Consider the following 16,226-nt stretch of genomic DNA (forward strand, 5'->3'; position numbering starts at 1 on the left):
CTGGCTAAGCACTCTCTTGCCCTCTTGCTTAATGTGACTCACAACAAGAAGATGCAATGATACAAACTGCAAATGTGAAAGAGAGTGAAAAATCCAGATTAGACCCTGGAAAAAGGAAACTCTAAGTGAAACTGACTTTTTATCTCTTTGTGTCTTCATGTTGACACTACATTAGGAAGGCTGACATCAGATATCTCCAGAGGCCCAAATCCAATTTTGAATCAAATGTAAAAGACCAGCTTGTAAAGGCCAAGAATGAATTGGTTCTGCCAGAAGAAAAATTAGCACAGAAACAAGCTTATTTCCAGAGAATCTACTGAAATAATGATATGATGCCTCAATAGGGATTGTGCTTATCTGATTTTTTTTTAAAATTAGTGAAAGTTCACCCTTTGAAATGACCAATCTGTATAAGGAACATATCCATCTCCAAATTTGTTGCATGAAGTAATCTGTTGTTAAGATTACTTAGTTAGCATTCAGTCAGACTGCCCTTTTTATTCTCTGTGTCTGTTTTAACACTAATCCCCAAACAAATACTTACAAAGGCAATACTGATACGTGCCTGTCCTATTCCCTTCCACTTACATCTGTGAGAAGCTGCAGAGATTTTGTGCTGCTTAGCTGTCATGCCATTTCTTTGTGCCAAGTTCTCATATTGCTCCAGTTCTAGGCCATTTGCTGTTGCGGGAGAAGATTTAGGTCAGTGGTTTTTCAACCTTTTTTTGATTTGTGGACCCCTAAAAATTTCCAGCACTAGGGCAGACTCCTTTAGGAATTTCACATATGTAGATTGCTGTCTGGCATATATGAATTTTCTTTTTCTCAATCACTTTTTTCAGACTCTTTAGAAGTTTTTCATGGGCTTGCCAGGCTCTGCAGACTATAAACTGCAAACCAGTGATTTAGGTGAGCTCTTGAACCATTGCTTCTCCACATATACACTGCTGTAAAAGATGAGAATGCCATAAAACGAGTAACAAGACCAATGTTTTGGGATTGTGACTTCCAGTACTTTACAGTCTGTCAAAGCTGAATGCAGGGTGTTTAAGTAGCCAGGGCTCACATATGAAAAACCACATGGTGATGGTGTGCCAACACACGATGTCCCATGCTCTCAGTGGCTGTGGATGTTGAGCTATGGGTGTTCCAACACTCCCATAAATCATAGCAAATTGCCTCCAGAGTTAGCTAGCAGATAATATAGGATTTTTGCCTTCTCAAAGCCTACCCCAAATAATGGTCTCCAGTTTGATTTCTTTAGACTGAGACCAGGCTTAGGAGGAAATGTGGGAAAATGGAACAAAGAATTATAGAGACTGGCAATGTGGCAGGTAAGAGGTGAGCTTTGACTCCTAAAAGTTAATTAAAATGATAGGCTGGGTAGACTTGGGTCAAAACAAATCTTGGAAAATGAATAGAATAGCTTTTTCCTTGCTGCACTAAAGAATGATGAAGCAAAGGAGGGCTGTAAATAGAAAGTGATTCAGTGATCAAAGCAGGCCACTGGCTAGGAAAAGGAATGGGGCAAAACACCAAAGGACAAAAACAGAGAGAATAATGCAGCAGTGAAGATGCAAAGCAAAGAGAACATAATTTGGGGTTCCAGCTTTATGGATGGAGACAAAACTTGTATCAGATTTGGTTTACAGAGAGAAACTATAAATGTGGACATTTTTTGACCAGGAGTGCCAAGAATGAGATTGAAGCTGAAGATGATGTATTGACCTGCATTTCCTCTTACTCTCCTTTACTTGGCCTTTGTTGTAAACCTACTATTCTGTAGCCTGACACTGATCTCAAGGTCACTGTTTTTGTTCTGCTCTTATCCCTCCCGCCAAGAGGTTTATAGAGCTTGGTGTTGTTTATAATGAAAGTATAGTGCCCATCAGCCAATACTTCCAGATTCTCAATTTTCTTTTTGGCTTCCTAAGGCTTTAATATGAAACCTTCCATCTCACTGTCCATCAGAACTACTGCTCCTGAATTATGGCTGATTTCCTCTTAATATCCACAGCAGGGATTTTTAAGAAATCAAATAACAAATAAAAAATGTTGCCACATCCCCCAGGGTTGACTCCCTGCCAATAATAAGCCAGACAAGATGTTATGGGACCTTTTGTTTCTGTACAGGACAAAGAACCTTCCCTTTCTCAGGAGAAAGTTCAGCATAAACCAGGTTAATGTGCAAGCCTGCATCTACAAAGATAATGCCAAAAATATCAGTATGTCTCTAGAATATGGCATTGAGAGAAAGTAAGGAATAAAGTAAGATGTTCCATTAATCCCAGTGTCTAGTCTGAAGGTCATGCAATTCAAGGCATGTTATCATTTACAAAAAGCATTACTAGACTTCCAGGTATGTACTGCAAGTGATTTCTAATTATTACCTGTTGTCTCTGGTTCAGAGCCTACACCAGGCACAGCTCCCTCCAGTCACAGAAACTACTCCCAGCACCCAAGGCTTTGGTTCATGAATTCGCTGTGCTTCCACAGCAATTCAAAGTCTACACAAGTGATCATATTTGTAGCTGATGCAAAGCTGCTGATCAGTGACTGCACTGGAGCTCCACTGTTATATGCAGCTGAGAATTGAGTGAGGTGATCTTTTCTGAATAATGAGCATCTCTTCTGCATCTTAGTAGGATGTTAACTGACAGCCCTGGGTCCAAGATCACTCTAATAAAGGATTAATATAATATTGAGGGTCTTCTTTCACTCTGACAATGCACATGCTTATATATTATTATGGATTAATTTTGTTGGTTTTCACTGCTAGCATTGACTGTTGTTGCTAATCTCAAAGTAAGAAATGTAAATTTGCAAAAGGACAAACTAAGTATATGTCAGAGATTTTGTCTTTTAGTATTGGAGTCTCACAGAAATTTTCTCCTTAAATACTTATCCAGCAGAGATTTTACTGTCAAGTAAAAGATAACCAGGCACTCTTTCAGTAATATTTCTGTAGCAACCAGAATAGCTTGACTGTGTGATTATTTTAGCTGCGGTGTAGATAAAAGAAAAACATGAGCAGTGAAATGTTGAAAAGGTTTTGATATTATTATATGACTTTTCAACAATTTTCTTTTTTTCATGCTCCTTTGTCTGGAAATAGTGATTAGATCAATTTCCCTAAGAGTAAAGTAGCCTCCTGTTCAAGACAAAGTTTCTGTTTTAAGTGATAGATTTCTATTTTCTGAGCCAGTGAAAGTTCTCCTCTGCTCTAATGACATTTACAGACATCCTACTCATAGCTGACATTCCCTGCAGACTTATAGAAAACCTGATGATACTCCTTACCATGTTTTCTCCAGCTTTTCTGTGTCATTTTAGTTCTTGTGTCCAGGTTTCTGTCCTTATTCATAAACTGGTTGAAGATACCCACAGCTGCCACTGCATTTGTTACTCCTTCTCTCCCCAAGGTCTCTTTTTTCCAAAGGCTGAGGCGGATGTATTTCTCCGCTCAGCCACTCTTAAAGCTCTTTTCTGAGGGTTATGTCCTATCTGAACTCGGCAGAGCATGTGTGCGACATTAATTGTAAGACCAGTCAGCAGTTTCTGATTTCAAGAGAGTTTTACAAGTGAACAGCTGAAAAATTTCACTCTGGACACTGGAGCCTTTGGCTCAGACCAGAGGGATGCATCCCTCACAAGCTACTTTGAAATACAGGATGGACAGGTCTGTCCTTGGTGTGCATAACTCACACATTTTTATTTTCCAGTGGTGTTAATCTGGCACCCCCTGGAGGAAGTATGTTTCAAAACACTGAGAGGAAAGAAATATTTTTAAAATTTTTAAAATTTTGATGCAATCAGTTCCTTAACCAGACTGTAAATTTTCCCAATTTTCTATGGATTCTTTGTGGAAATACTGATGTAATTTTTCAGTAGCCAGTTTTTCATCCTGAGATAATACATGCAATTTTTTTCTTCCTCAGAATAAAAATGTCAATCTAAGACTTACTGGGGAAGTGCTGGAAGATTTCTCAAACATCATGAATTACACGATCAAAAAGAAAATTTGGACTTTCACCTATAAATGACAAGAAGAACCATTAAAAAGGTCTGTTTGGACCTGGTCCAAGAAAAGTGAGAGTCAGCATATGTCCATATACTCGTGGCTAGGGTGGGCTCCTGACAGGTAAAGGGGGGAAGATGTTACTGTAGGGCTGTGCCTGGATCTACAAAAAAACTCAAACCCATGCCTTGGAAAACCTAAGGCTATTAGGAATAGTTACATTTTTCTAATCAAGTGGAATTGTTTTTTTTTATTAGACAAAAGAGACCATCTGATGGGGCTTGCGAGCTACCTACAGAGTTTGATGTTTGGAAACTAAAAAGTGCCAAAGGCAAGAATTTGAACTGCTTTCTCCCACCAGCCTGGGGGGAAGAAGAGTGTAAATAATGCCAAAATATGCATTTACACTGCTTTAAAATTCCATTTGAATGTAACAAAATAGTTAGTTGTTAGCATTTTATAAGAAGAAATGTCAATAAGGTTTCTTTTAAATTATTGTTATTAGCTCTCTTTGGGAAATACCTTGCTGCATTTACAAAGTCGTTTCAAAGACAACTGGGAGTGTTGTTGATCGGTGCTGCATCCAGTGAAGCTCACTGGGGAAGTGTGAACAACAACTACATTAATTTTGATCTCTGTTTGCCAGTTGGGCACAGAGCAGCCTCTCCTCACTGCTCCTTTTCCCCAGCAACAAAGCTCAGCTGTGGTCCCTGCTGAGAGGATCTTCACTGCATTGCTTCATTAGCTCCCCTGTGCATTATTTTGGTGCATGGGTTTTGTTTGTTTTCCTCGAAGGTCCTCTGAATTTCCCAGGGAGCCCTCCCTTTGGAGGTACTTAAAATCATTGCTGCTTAACCTTGTAACTCATGAGCAATTCCATGCTGGTTTTCCCAACTCTGGGAAGGTCCCAAACACTAGCAGTGGTCAGTAATGGATGTCTGGATTAACAGCATAAGAAAATGGACATGACACTTCTCTTCTTTCCTTTTCATATGATATCTCTGGCTGCCTTCCTTTCTCTACCACATAATAAGGAAGAAATCTGGGGCTGGCTGCCTGACTTGGAAAACCCTTCATGTTAATAGTATTACTATTCTCATTTACAGCATAGCAGGAACATAGATTATCTGCAGACCTGGGATATCAGTATTTGGGAAAAGACTTGAGTAGAAACCTGTCCTTGGTATGTTTTATTTTGCACTATGAAATTGCTTTTTCCTTACACACAGACAAGCAGCCAGCTGTTGGAAACCACTGCTGAAGATGGCTGTGGGATAACATTACTCTTGCTGGCTTGGGATGATTTTAAATGCTTTATTTTCCATGCAGAACACATAGTTATTAGTTTAATCATGAAATATGTTTTCCAAGTTGCTTTGGCCAGATCTGATATTAAGAATTTGGTATTGCCTTCTCCAGAAGTGAAAAAAAAAATAGAGGAGAAAATTAAATAGCACCAGTCTTTCTGAATGTTATCTATAACGGGGTGATAGAGAGCTTCGCGTTAATACAATACAAATGCATTTGAACATTTACAGTAGGATTTGAGTAGCTGCCTTCAGGTCCTTTTCAAGTGAACTCATTTTTATATTGTACTTTGTAAGGATGTCCTAAATTTCTTTTGCTAGAACCAGTATCATGGGTGACAGTTTCTAGCTTATACCCCTCAATCCACCATGGGGTATTTTCAAACTGCTGGTATGTATATCACTACTTGTAGGGAAAAAAGAAGAAATATTTGTAGCTTTTTTCTCCTAATATATGTGTACATACACAGTTCAGAGTCTGAAAACTAATTCCATCTAGAATGAGCTGGAGTCTAGGAACAAAGAAGAGGGGGAGGTATATTGCTGAACAAACATTAACTGAGGGAGCAGATGGGAATGGTGGTCTCTAGAAAGAGATCCTTTCCATTCTGCCCAGCTCAGGAGGGTGACAAGTACAAAATGGGGCTGTTGAGAGATGGATTATTTGGAATGTGGTATAAAACTACCCTGAGCTGGGAGGGAAGTGTGGTGAGTGTACATGGAGAGCAGTTACAGCAGTCAACTGCACATAGCAGATCAGTACGTCTCTAATTATTATTTGTCTGGCTGGCTAAGCAGTGCAGCATTTAAAACCTAATTTGTTGTATAATTTAATTTTAATTGAGTCTCCTATCCACACAGGACTCGTTAAGCTAGCTGTATGTTTCACTTGCTGTCTTTTTACATGGATACTATGGGAGAGCTGCAGGAGCTGAACCAATCATTTGCTTGCTCTGTGCTATCACTGAGGTGCAGTAATTCCTTGGTATGATTGCAGAGGGATCTCTTGGCAGGAATATTTGGAAAATACGTTTTCTCAATGCCACAATATAACAAAACAACTTCCTCCCTCAGCTAATGCTACAGTTTACACAAAAGATTTGGTTGTTGGGCTGTTAGTTGCATCCTCCCATGTGCTGGTATTTTCCTCTGCCACTCAGAGATAACAATTACCAGTCACTATGGGCAGTAATAAAAATGAAGCACCATGACAATGCTTTTGAGTGATTGTAACTTCCATTGATGTGCCTCTCTTCAAATGTATAAAAGGCTCTATTCCTCAGTGAGGACAAAGTTGAAAGCAAGCAGGGTATTTTACAGACAAATCCTTTTGGAGGAATGTAGACATTCAGGTCTCAAAGAATCATTTTTTTGTACTGTTATTACTAAGGGAAGTATTATAGACTAAGGTCAATAACACAAAGCTCTTAAGTACATGCATCAATTTTGAATCATGTGTGTTTACATTTTTTTCCTCACCTGGGGCTTATGCAGTTGGGACTGTGGAGCAATACTGTGTTAGGTATCAGTTAAAACTGCAGATCCAAACACTGCTGTATTTGCTTCTATCGGTGGTCCTGTCCAGTTGTCTTGCACAGGCTGGTGTTACTGTGAGATTTCTGTGTCTGAGGCGATCTGCAGGGCTTCCAGAAAAGGTAAAAAGCAAAATCTGAGAGCTCAAGCCTGTGAACCAGGGGCGAGTATCAATGCCAAGAACTGCAAGTGGTCTTGATTTTAGTGGTTTGTTTCCTTCTTCTTTTTTTTTTTCTCTTATTTAACCCAAACTTCAAAATCATTTAAGTGAAGATGAAAAAAGGGGTCACTGCCTCTGTATATATTAGATGACTCATTTAAGAAGCAGGGACATCCAGGATAGCTCAGCTTCTTCTTCCTCTTTTGGTGAACATAAAACTGTTCTGAGTCCTTCAGATGAAGATGATATGATGATATGATATATGATATGATATGATATATGATGATATGATATGATATGAGAAAGAGAGCCGTCACTAGAAGGATGTTATTGATGCTGTACAATTCGTTTGGCTAGGAAGCCACTTTATACGGGGTGCTAATTAGTCTAAGAACATTATGATGCACGTGATACAAATGTCCCAGGAAAAATAAACGAAACCAGTATAAACAAGCAGATCAACAAGTGGATAGTAGCGATACTGTTTTGCAGAAAGGACTACCAAATGGAGGACATGGAAATGTGGTGGTCGATGCGAATAACAGAGACAAGTGACGAGGCTCAAGGTTCAGAAAGCTCTGTCGCCTGCTCTTGTCCCCAATAGTGCCAGGGTTTGGTTTGTAAGAGTGTCCTGAGCAAAACTGGGGCTGCCCAGTGATCCGTGCGTGACCCCCCTCATCAGCGGGCACTGATCCTGCCCCAGTCCGAGCTTGCCTTCTAAAGCCTGGCCCTGGAACAGCACGTTATGTTCTTTATTTAGCCGCTGCTGGCGAAGCAATGACTGCTCAACATCCAAGAGTTAAACTACAACAATATTTCAGTGGATGCGACGGCTGAAACCACCTCCGCCGGCTGCCGGCATACACGCCTCACGGTCAGATTGATTTACCCGCAACAAAGATGGCGGCGCGCACCCTGTGCCGCCGGCGGGCTCTCCCACACCCAAGATGGCCGCCGGGGCGTCGCCACCGCCTCAGCCCCTTCACAGCCGCGCTTTTCCCTACGGGCGGCGCGCGACGCGGCCTCACCGGAAGTGGCGGCGCTCCGGCCGGCGAGGCCCGGCTCTGTGGCGGGCGGCGGAAGACCCGCCCCTCGCTGCGCGCCGGCCAATGGGCGCACGAGCCCGCCCCGGCCGCATCAGCTGATGGGGCAATGTCTGTTGACAGGAGCCGCCCGGGCCGCGGCGCTGGGGTGAGGGGGCCGGGACGGGCCGCGCCGCGGGGGCGCCGCATCCCCGGGCCCCGCCGGCCGCCCCCGCCCCGCTCCAGGGAAGGCAGCGGACGGACGGAGGCCGCCCCGGCTGGCTCCCCCGGCTCGGTCCCGGTCGGGCGGGGGGCGGCCCTGCGGGGTGGGGGCGCGGGGAAGAGGGTGGGCTGGCTGCGGGGGGCCGAGGGGGAGGGGGGTGTTGCGGCGCCACACAAAAGGGAACGGCGGGGCCGGGGGAGCCCCGGGCGTGCGAGGGTGCTGCGGGGCACCGGCGCGCGGGGCCCGGCCCCGGGGGTGCCAGGGAACCCTGTGTCGCCCCGCGTGCCGTGCGATGATGGGGTTTGGGGTCGCTTTGTTTGTTTTTGTCAGATGTGAATCCAAATGGAGCAATCGGAAGGAGGCGAGCAGAGCCAGCAGCAGCCGCAGCCCTGGGGGAAGCTGATCCGGCTGGGTGCTGATGAAGCAGAGCCGCACGTCCTGCTGCTGAAAAGAGAATGGACCATTGGGCGGAAGAAAGGTGGGACAGGGACGCGCTGCGCTGGCCTAGGGCGGTGTTCGGGGGACAGCAGCCATCCCCCCTCCTGGCTTTTACAGCGTTGGAAGGTGGACTGAAACTAGTTATGTTCGGTGCTTTCAGCTCTTGGAGGTGCTCGCCAGGCCGCCCCATATTCCTAATTTACCTCTTAGTTGTGTGAATAAGTAGTTTTATGACCTTTTCTTTCTCAGCAACTTGTGTCACGGGTACGTTTCAGAGTCAATGTGCCTTTTAGATAGTCTGTGGCAGTTTATATAAATAAGGAAAACCGTTTGTTGATTCAGAAGTTTCTGTGTTTCAGTCCTGTTTACGTTCTCATTTTGCTTCTGTGGTTAAAATAAGTTGGAACTGCAATACAAAATGCTTCGACTTCACAGAAAAGAAAACACCCACATAAAAGCCCTTAATTCTTCTGGCCATATAAAGACTGCCAACAAGTACTGAAAGTTTGTCTGAGAGTCGATTTGAAAGCTTTATTCTCAGGGTCTAGAAGTTGTACTGCTTGCCTCTATTTTAAAGGATTTAGTGCTTACTGTATCTGAAAAAAGGACTGTAGTGTTTTAACTTCCTTTTACTCTGCTTTGACAATGCTAATTTTCTGTTTCCTGTTCATCAGTTCAAGCTGTTTGGCTGATCAGTCACTTCCTGTAAATAGTTGTGAACAAACACCAGATGCTATAGCTCTGTGAGAAAGGCAGATAGTGTCTCGTAGGAAAAATGTTTTGCAAATTTACACTTGGTGATATCTATTGAAATTGCTTATCATTAAGCTGTGGGTAAATTCTTCAAGCCGATGTCTGAAGGTTGTCTGGCGGAAAAAAATGTGAATGCTTTCTTGTTCAGTTGCTTTCATAGCTGTTTGCTAATGGATTAGTTAGATGGATGGTTACTAGAATACTAAATTGTGAATTTATAAACAGTACTTACGATTTTTCATGAGCATTAGAATTGTTTTTTTTGAGGTAGTGGCTGCTGCTTTCCTTCTGGGATGTGTTGTTGGGCAGGCTGAGATCAGTTCACCCACAGTGGGAATAGATGGAGGGGAATCATGGTTGTTGACTATAACTTCAGTTTAAGTAAGTGTTGCTTTGAATATTCAATGTTAAAGTGAAGCAAAAAGACAGGATTTTCTCAGAGCCCTTCAGTTGTGGGTAAGAAGGTTTCCATCACATTGTCGTGACACTTCTCCTGTGTATTCTTAAATCTTAGTCTTAGATTTATGTTTCTCTTCAACTTCATTAACATAATTCATTAATATAACACTGTTAATAGAGATGAGGAAAACTTTTCCTGTTTTGAAACAAACAAAAGACTGTAAGATAGAACAGTGGTAATATTTTTTTTTTAGTCAGTTATTGATTCTACTACTTCTCCCCAATACACCAGAATGAAACAAGTTAAATCCAATGAAACAGCATCACAATGATGTGGAAAAAGAGCTGAGTGCTGTGAGATGTGTGCCTTTAGGGGTTAAACTGAGCACTTCAAATATGTGTGGATTTATTTCTGTACCACTCTAGAAAGAGTAATTGTGATTTGATTTCCATCTTTGAGGGCTAGGATTGGGGGAAAAAAGGGAACTGAAACACCTTTGAATGGTTGAAATGTTTATATCAGCACATGGGGCTATCTCACTACTTGTGTTTGTGTGTCTCACACTAGGCTGTGTTGCCTGTGTGACAGCAGGAGTTTTGAACTACTGCATATGTACATGAGTCAGTTTGTGTTGCATTTATAGCCGTGTAGAATGCTGATCTGACTGTGTAATGTGTATTTTTAAGCTTGCTGGAAAATCTTTCTTTTTAAGGCTGTGACTTATCTTTCCCTGGCAACAAGTTGGTGTCTGGAGATCACTGTAAAATCATAGTGGATGAAGAGTCTGGTCAAGTGTCATTGGAAGATACAAGGTTGGTTTCTCAGAATGTTCTTGGAAGGACTTTTGTCAAAAGCTCAGCAGGTATTTGATACTAACCCTGAGCTACCATAATAACATATTTAATTGCCTTCTGGGTTGAAACAGGGATTCAACACGATATCCTTCAAAACCTCAAATGTGAAAATTTCCTCTTTGTCTTTGTACATCATGGGCACATTCTGCTGGCCTGCCAAAGTGCCCCTGATAGCTGCTCTGCCCCTGCTTTGTTGTCATCTGCAAACCTGATAAGGGTGTATTCCCCCTCCTCTTCAAGGCTGTAATTAGAGATAGGTCCAGAATATCCAGCATAGGTCCCTGGATAGATTCCTGCAGGGTTTATACTCCCAGAAGCTGTGGGATGGAATGCTAAATTTTTGGGAAAAAAAGATGAGCTGGGATGTCTGGGACAGGTTTATAGTTGTCATTCTCCAATATAATCCTAAATTTCAGGATGTTCCAAACAACAAACCAAGCTATGTTTGCCTATCATGGCAGTCTCAGAGGGTAGCTATAAATCTCAGCTTGAGAAACTGTCCCTGGCAGAATTGGTTTAGGCTGTTGGTGTGACAGAACAAGCTAAATAAATTGTGCATGGTGCAGAAACATTCCTGCCTCTTTTTATTTTTTTTTTTAACCGCTTACCCACCCCCTGAGGTAGAAGGTGCAGCCAGCAGAAAACTAGCAAAGCCAAATTGAAGTTAATTTTGTGCATGGTATATTCATGAAAAGGTGAGGCTCGTTACAAGGTAGCATAGGAGAAAGGCTGCAACCATGAGCATTGCCAGGGAGCTGCTTGTGCCTGTTACACTTCTGCATATCTAAAAAAGAGTGAATCCCTGAAGTGCTCTCCCTCCTGTGAACTGAAGTGTGGCTGCCAGTTGCTGAATCGAGAAACAAAACAGGTTTGATGTGACTGCTTCCAGAAGACTCTTCTTGGTCTTCCAATGTTTGTGCCAAATAGCAGAAGAGTCCTAAAAAATCAGGCTGAAAGAAGATGATTCTTGAATGTTTGAGTTGGCAGTACAGATGCCCAGAGAAAAATACTGCAAGGTCAGCTTTTTCTTCTCTTAATTTGGAAACATTGCTGTGGTCAAGCTCAGATTTTTCTGGTGAAGAGGAATGCATTGAAGGAGGCAGTTAGTGGGACAGTCAAACTGAGTGGACTTTGTTTCTCTGTTACATCTAATCCAAAGAATATCATCAAATATATGTAGATAGCCAACATTTTATCTTCTGATAGCATAATGAGTTCTTGAATATACTTTGGAAAAAAATTACCCAAAATTTTCAGGTGAAAGAAAATGTGTAGAGCATTCAAAATTATTGAGTAAATAAAACTTCAGAAGTAACAAAAGCCAAGAGTTAGCAAGTAGTAAAATAAGACTCGCCCTCTTTTGGGATATGTTTCTGCTTTTTTTTTCCAAACCATGCAGTATTTGCTTTATAGTCTTGAAAGAAAACAAATTGTACAAGCTGACCTAATACAGTGGAGGCAGCAGTTGGATTTCTCCCAGTAAAAGCAGTTGTAAGATTCTCCATTTTGAAAAACAAATTTTAAAGACAACTAGTGTAATTTCTTGTTATTTTCTAGGATCTTTTCCTTTCAAGATTCTGAGTTGGAAGTGATGTTTCAGATCAGGAAATTGTTTAGACAAGGCTGATACTCTGACAAGGCAGGCAAGCAGATAGTCTCTTTCTGTGGGTAAATCAGAGGTTGAACTGCAGTTGTTGGTGTCCCTTCTGCTACTAAATTCTCCTCACCCTCCAGTCAAAACTATGTCTATGACCATGGAAAGAGTGGAGAATTACAGTACAAAAGGGATTCTGTACCTTAACAGAATTCAAAACTCATTTCACTTTATACAATGTGTTCACAATTATATGCACTTTAATAACAGATAACTGTTAACCCAGAAGCTTTAACATAAGATACATTCTTGTCCTGGATGGATGCAAATAATTATTAGAAATTATTAGACTGGCATTTTTCTTGGAAGAATGTGAAAGTTTCTTATAACACATAGATCATTTATCTACTTCAAAAGTAACCCTGTTCTGAGTGAAGGCAATCATATCAATTCTGCACAGCAGGTGGGATTGGGACATAAACAGAATTTATGGTTCATTAATGAAAATGTGGAGTCATCAACCACATTGTAATTGAGTCAGGGCCTGATTTTTTTCTTTCACTGTTTAAAAAAGTGACATTGGAACCTTTTTTGACATAGTTTCACAACACAGTTTATATCTGATAGTACTGTTTTTCTTCTTTCTTGAAAAATGGTACAGCCAGTTGGCATCAATTCAATACCAAGTCCTGATAAATGGCCTTCATATTTGAGATTCTCATTGTACTTTCTACTTATTTTATGGGGAGTTTAATTTGTAACATCAGAGGAATGTACAAATGTCATAATTTATCATGTGTGTCTGGTTAAAAAAATACCACAACATTAATCTGGAATGTCACCATATCTGTTAAAAGCCTTATGCTAAAGACTGGAATTCGAAGTGAAAGACCGATATAATTATCTGGGATTGTTGAATAATTTTTTCCCTTTGGTTGTTGGCTGAGAGATAAATACAACTGCTTTAGTTTACTAATGCATTGAAGAAAAGCTTATTATTTTCTGTGTTAAGAGATATCCATTTATTCCTACTTCATTTGGGTCCATGTGTGCCAAATAATTCATTTATCAGCTCTCACTTAAGTCTGTGTAACTACACAACTGAAAAGATTTGGCTGTCTATAGCAAATTTGATGAGCAGTCTTGCACAGCTATTTTTGCATCTTGCTTTGTGAGACCAAGCCTTAGTGGTTACTAGATGTGTAATGTTTTGGGGTTTTTCCTGTCTCCAAAAATACCTTGTGTTATTGTTCCCCAGAATAATCTTGGAACTTGGCAGTCATGACAGTTACTTCATAAAATACATTATTGTGACATTTTCCCCCATATGTTTAGTGAAATGTTTGGGCTAGGAATTGCCTGTAGAAGCTAAAATTCAGTAAAAGACAAGTCTTGTTACTTGAATTTAGCTGATTTATTACAAAAGAAGGTCTAGAACACTTGGGGCAGATGGGAAATGCCTTCTGGAAAACTGTGGAGGTCAAATTTGATGTTTCTTTTTTTGTTAAAGGTGCTCTGACAGGTTTCAGAGGTTGGTGTAAACTTGACTATTTATTTGGCAATTGAAGGAGATACAATTTTTGCTTCAACATAATCTTTTTAAATATGTTATCACTACCATCAGTATGAGGTTAAAAATCAGTGTTTTTTTTAACAGACTGACTAAAATTCTGTCTTTCCTCTTAATTGCTAAACTCTGGCAATCATTTTAGTGATTTCTCTGTTCTTCTCGTTCTTTAGTGCTTATGTCTTTCAGCCTAGTCAACATCTGTATGACTGAGGGGAAAAAGACAAGCTATAAGTAGTTTTCTTGCTTGCAGGAGAAGCTTGAAGTTTCATCAATGTGACCCAAAGTTGTTTTTTTATTTTTTCATTTCTTGAAAGTTCAAAGTAGCATTTCTATTTTTTTTTGGTATCTCATTTAAGTTGGATTAGTTGATTCAGCCGCATAGACTGTGGAAGCAGCTGCAGCAGCAAGACCAAGAACTAATGTCTTGATTAAGACTTGCTTTAGTGCTTTGAAAGGGCTTGATTTTCCTTTTGAACTTTTAATTCATATTTTTATGTCAGAAAAGAGGAGGGGGAAGGTGCTGATTTCCAAATGAATCCCCTGCAGTGAGGGACAGGCCACAGTGCCCTGGGCACGGGCTGTGCCTCCAGGAGGTGGCAGCACAGCTTTGCTGTTATTTCTTGCAGCTGCTCTTGTGGAGAGGGAAAAAGCAGATATTTTCATCCCTATTTGGTACCAGTTTTCTGAGATTTTGAGTGGCAGAAGTCTGAAATTCAGAGTTCTGCAGCCCTGAAGGATGTTTAATGCAAGTGAGCTGGAATTATTCAGTACCTGAATAACTTGACTTGGTTATAAAACATTAATAGCTTGTGTATACAACATCACCTGTAGTTAAGGGGATAAAGAAATTAATCAGCAATGCTCTGCATTTTCATTTTCCCTAGTTTAATTTCTTCTACAAGTATTGAATTTTTTATCAATACCAAAATAATTCATTCCAACTGATCTTTCATTATGTATTACTTTTTTCCACCTTGTTAACTTCTCACTTTCAAGTTGCAAATAGTCCAAGTAACCTCACAATTTTAGGTTTTTTCCTTTTTGAAGGAGGGGGAAAAATAGTAACACTGCATAGCATCCCTGACTACTGTACAGGAGAAGTTCCTTTGTCACAGAACATCTTACGAGATTCCCAGTATTAATTGGAAAACATGGCCTGGAATCTTTTGAATAGAACTCATATTGTCCTTTCAGCTTTTATACTTAAGAGGGTGAAGACTGTTGTAAGAAACAGTCATTTAATTATTTGGAGACATTGGCCAAATATATGGGGCCTTTTGTCTGTCAACTGCCATCTCTTCACCAGCAGCTGCAAATGAGCTTTGAAGCTCTAGTAGCTCTGAATTTCTGTCTTTGGGGGAAATTTTTTGTTTTCAGGCTTCCTTTTTTTAAAAAAAAATAATTTTAGTTCACTTACATTTTTGGGGGTCAGCCAATAGTTTTTCTTCTTTAAATGCATCTTGCATTTTCCCTTCCTTTTCCCATGTAATTATGAAAACATTTATGCTAAGTTATCTTTTCTTTCTCTTTACAGTACTAATGGAACAGTAATTAATAAATTGAAAGTGGTTAAGAAGCAGACATACCCATTACAAACTGGGGATGTGATCTATGTTGTTTACAGAAAAAATGAGCCAGAGAACAGTAAGTGAATAATACTTTTTAAATGGCATGCTTAGTCATTTTCTTTTGAGTCATGAGGGAAAAGAAATATCAGTATAATAAAATTGAGTAGTTCTGTTTTAAAGAGAAATATGTTTAAAAACAAGTCTCTAGAGAAGAGGTCATGGATGTGCCAGGTTTTACAGAGACAAATCTGAGCAACTGTCTGAAATTTAAATGTGCCTAGAAGTAATTTTGGTAGAACTAATGCATGAATGGTAAGTAATGAGGTTCTAATCACATGTCCAGTGCTTCTTTTAGAAGTCAAATTGCTGGGGTAGTTAGTGGTACTTTATATATCCCAGTGAAGCAGTTTTTGGCACAAGTCAGTAGGAAAGGCTGCAAAAGCTTTTTGTTTTGTTTGTGTGGGTTTTTGGTGTGTATGTTGTTTTTTTTTGTTTTAAAGAGGGAAGAGGCAAAATGGGGAGGAGATGGGGGAAGCCCTACAGTGAAAGTAGAATTGATAAACCTGGAACAATGATGTATTTACAATTTTCATACATTAATAAACATATGAATGTCAGTTAAAAAATTCTAGATACCTACTCACTGTTGAAATACTTCCTTTATGAAATTGCTGTTAATTTATATACAGACAGATTTATGCTGTCTGGTGCAAATGTTACATGAAGCAGTGATAAACTCTACAGACAGAAAAATATAGCTTATCTCACAAATCCTTTCTAGGTTGG

The 16,226-nt window shown here is 40.3% G+C and overlaps 1 protein-coding gene across 6 annotated transcripts in view; it reads left to right on the plus strand.

Annotated features, from left to right (window-relative positions):
• The first annotated feature begins 8,139 nt into the window (after positions 1–8,139).
• Positions 8,140–16,226, plus strand: part of CHFR (checkpoint with forkhead and ring finger domains) — a 38,572-nt gene continuing 30,485 nt past the window's right edge. For all 6 annotated transcript variants that reach the window (XR_001331552.2, XR_001331551.2, XR_001331556.2 and 3 more), the window contains exons 1-4: positions 8,140–8,209; positions 8,594–8,741; positions 10,567–10,666; positions 15,407–15,516. Coding sequence is in view for 1 of the 6 variants with exons in the window: in XM_005524353.3 (XP_005524410.2) it covers positions 8,606–8,741; positions 10,567–10,666; positions 15,407–15,516 (346 nt within the window). In the remaining 5 variants the exon portion in view is untranslated. The remainder of the gene's footprint in view (positions 8,210–8,593; positions 8,742–10,566; positions 10,667–15,406; positions 15,517–16,226) is intronic.

Source organism: Pseudopodoces humilis, chromosome 20 (genome assembly GCF_049639895.1).
Source record: "Pseudopodoces humilis isolate 2021_Gansu_Grassland_sample_001 chromosome 20, ASM4963989v1, whole genome shotgun sequence".
NCBI lineage: Eukaryota > Metazoa > Chordata > Aves > Passeriformes > Paridae > Pseudopodoces > Pseudopodoces humilis.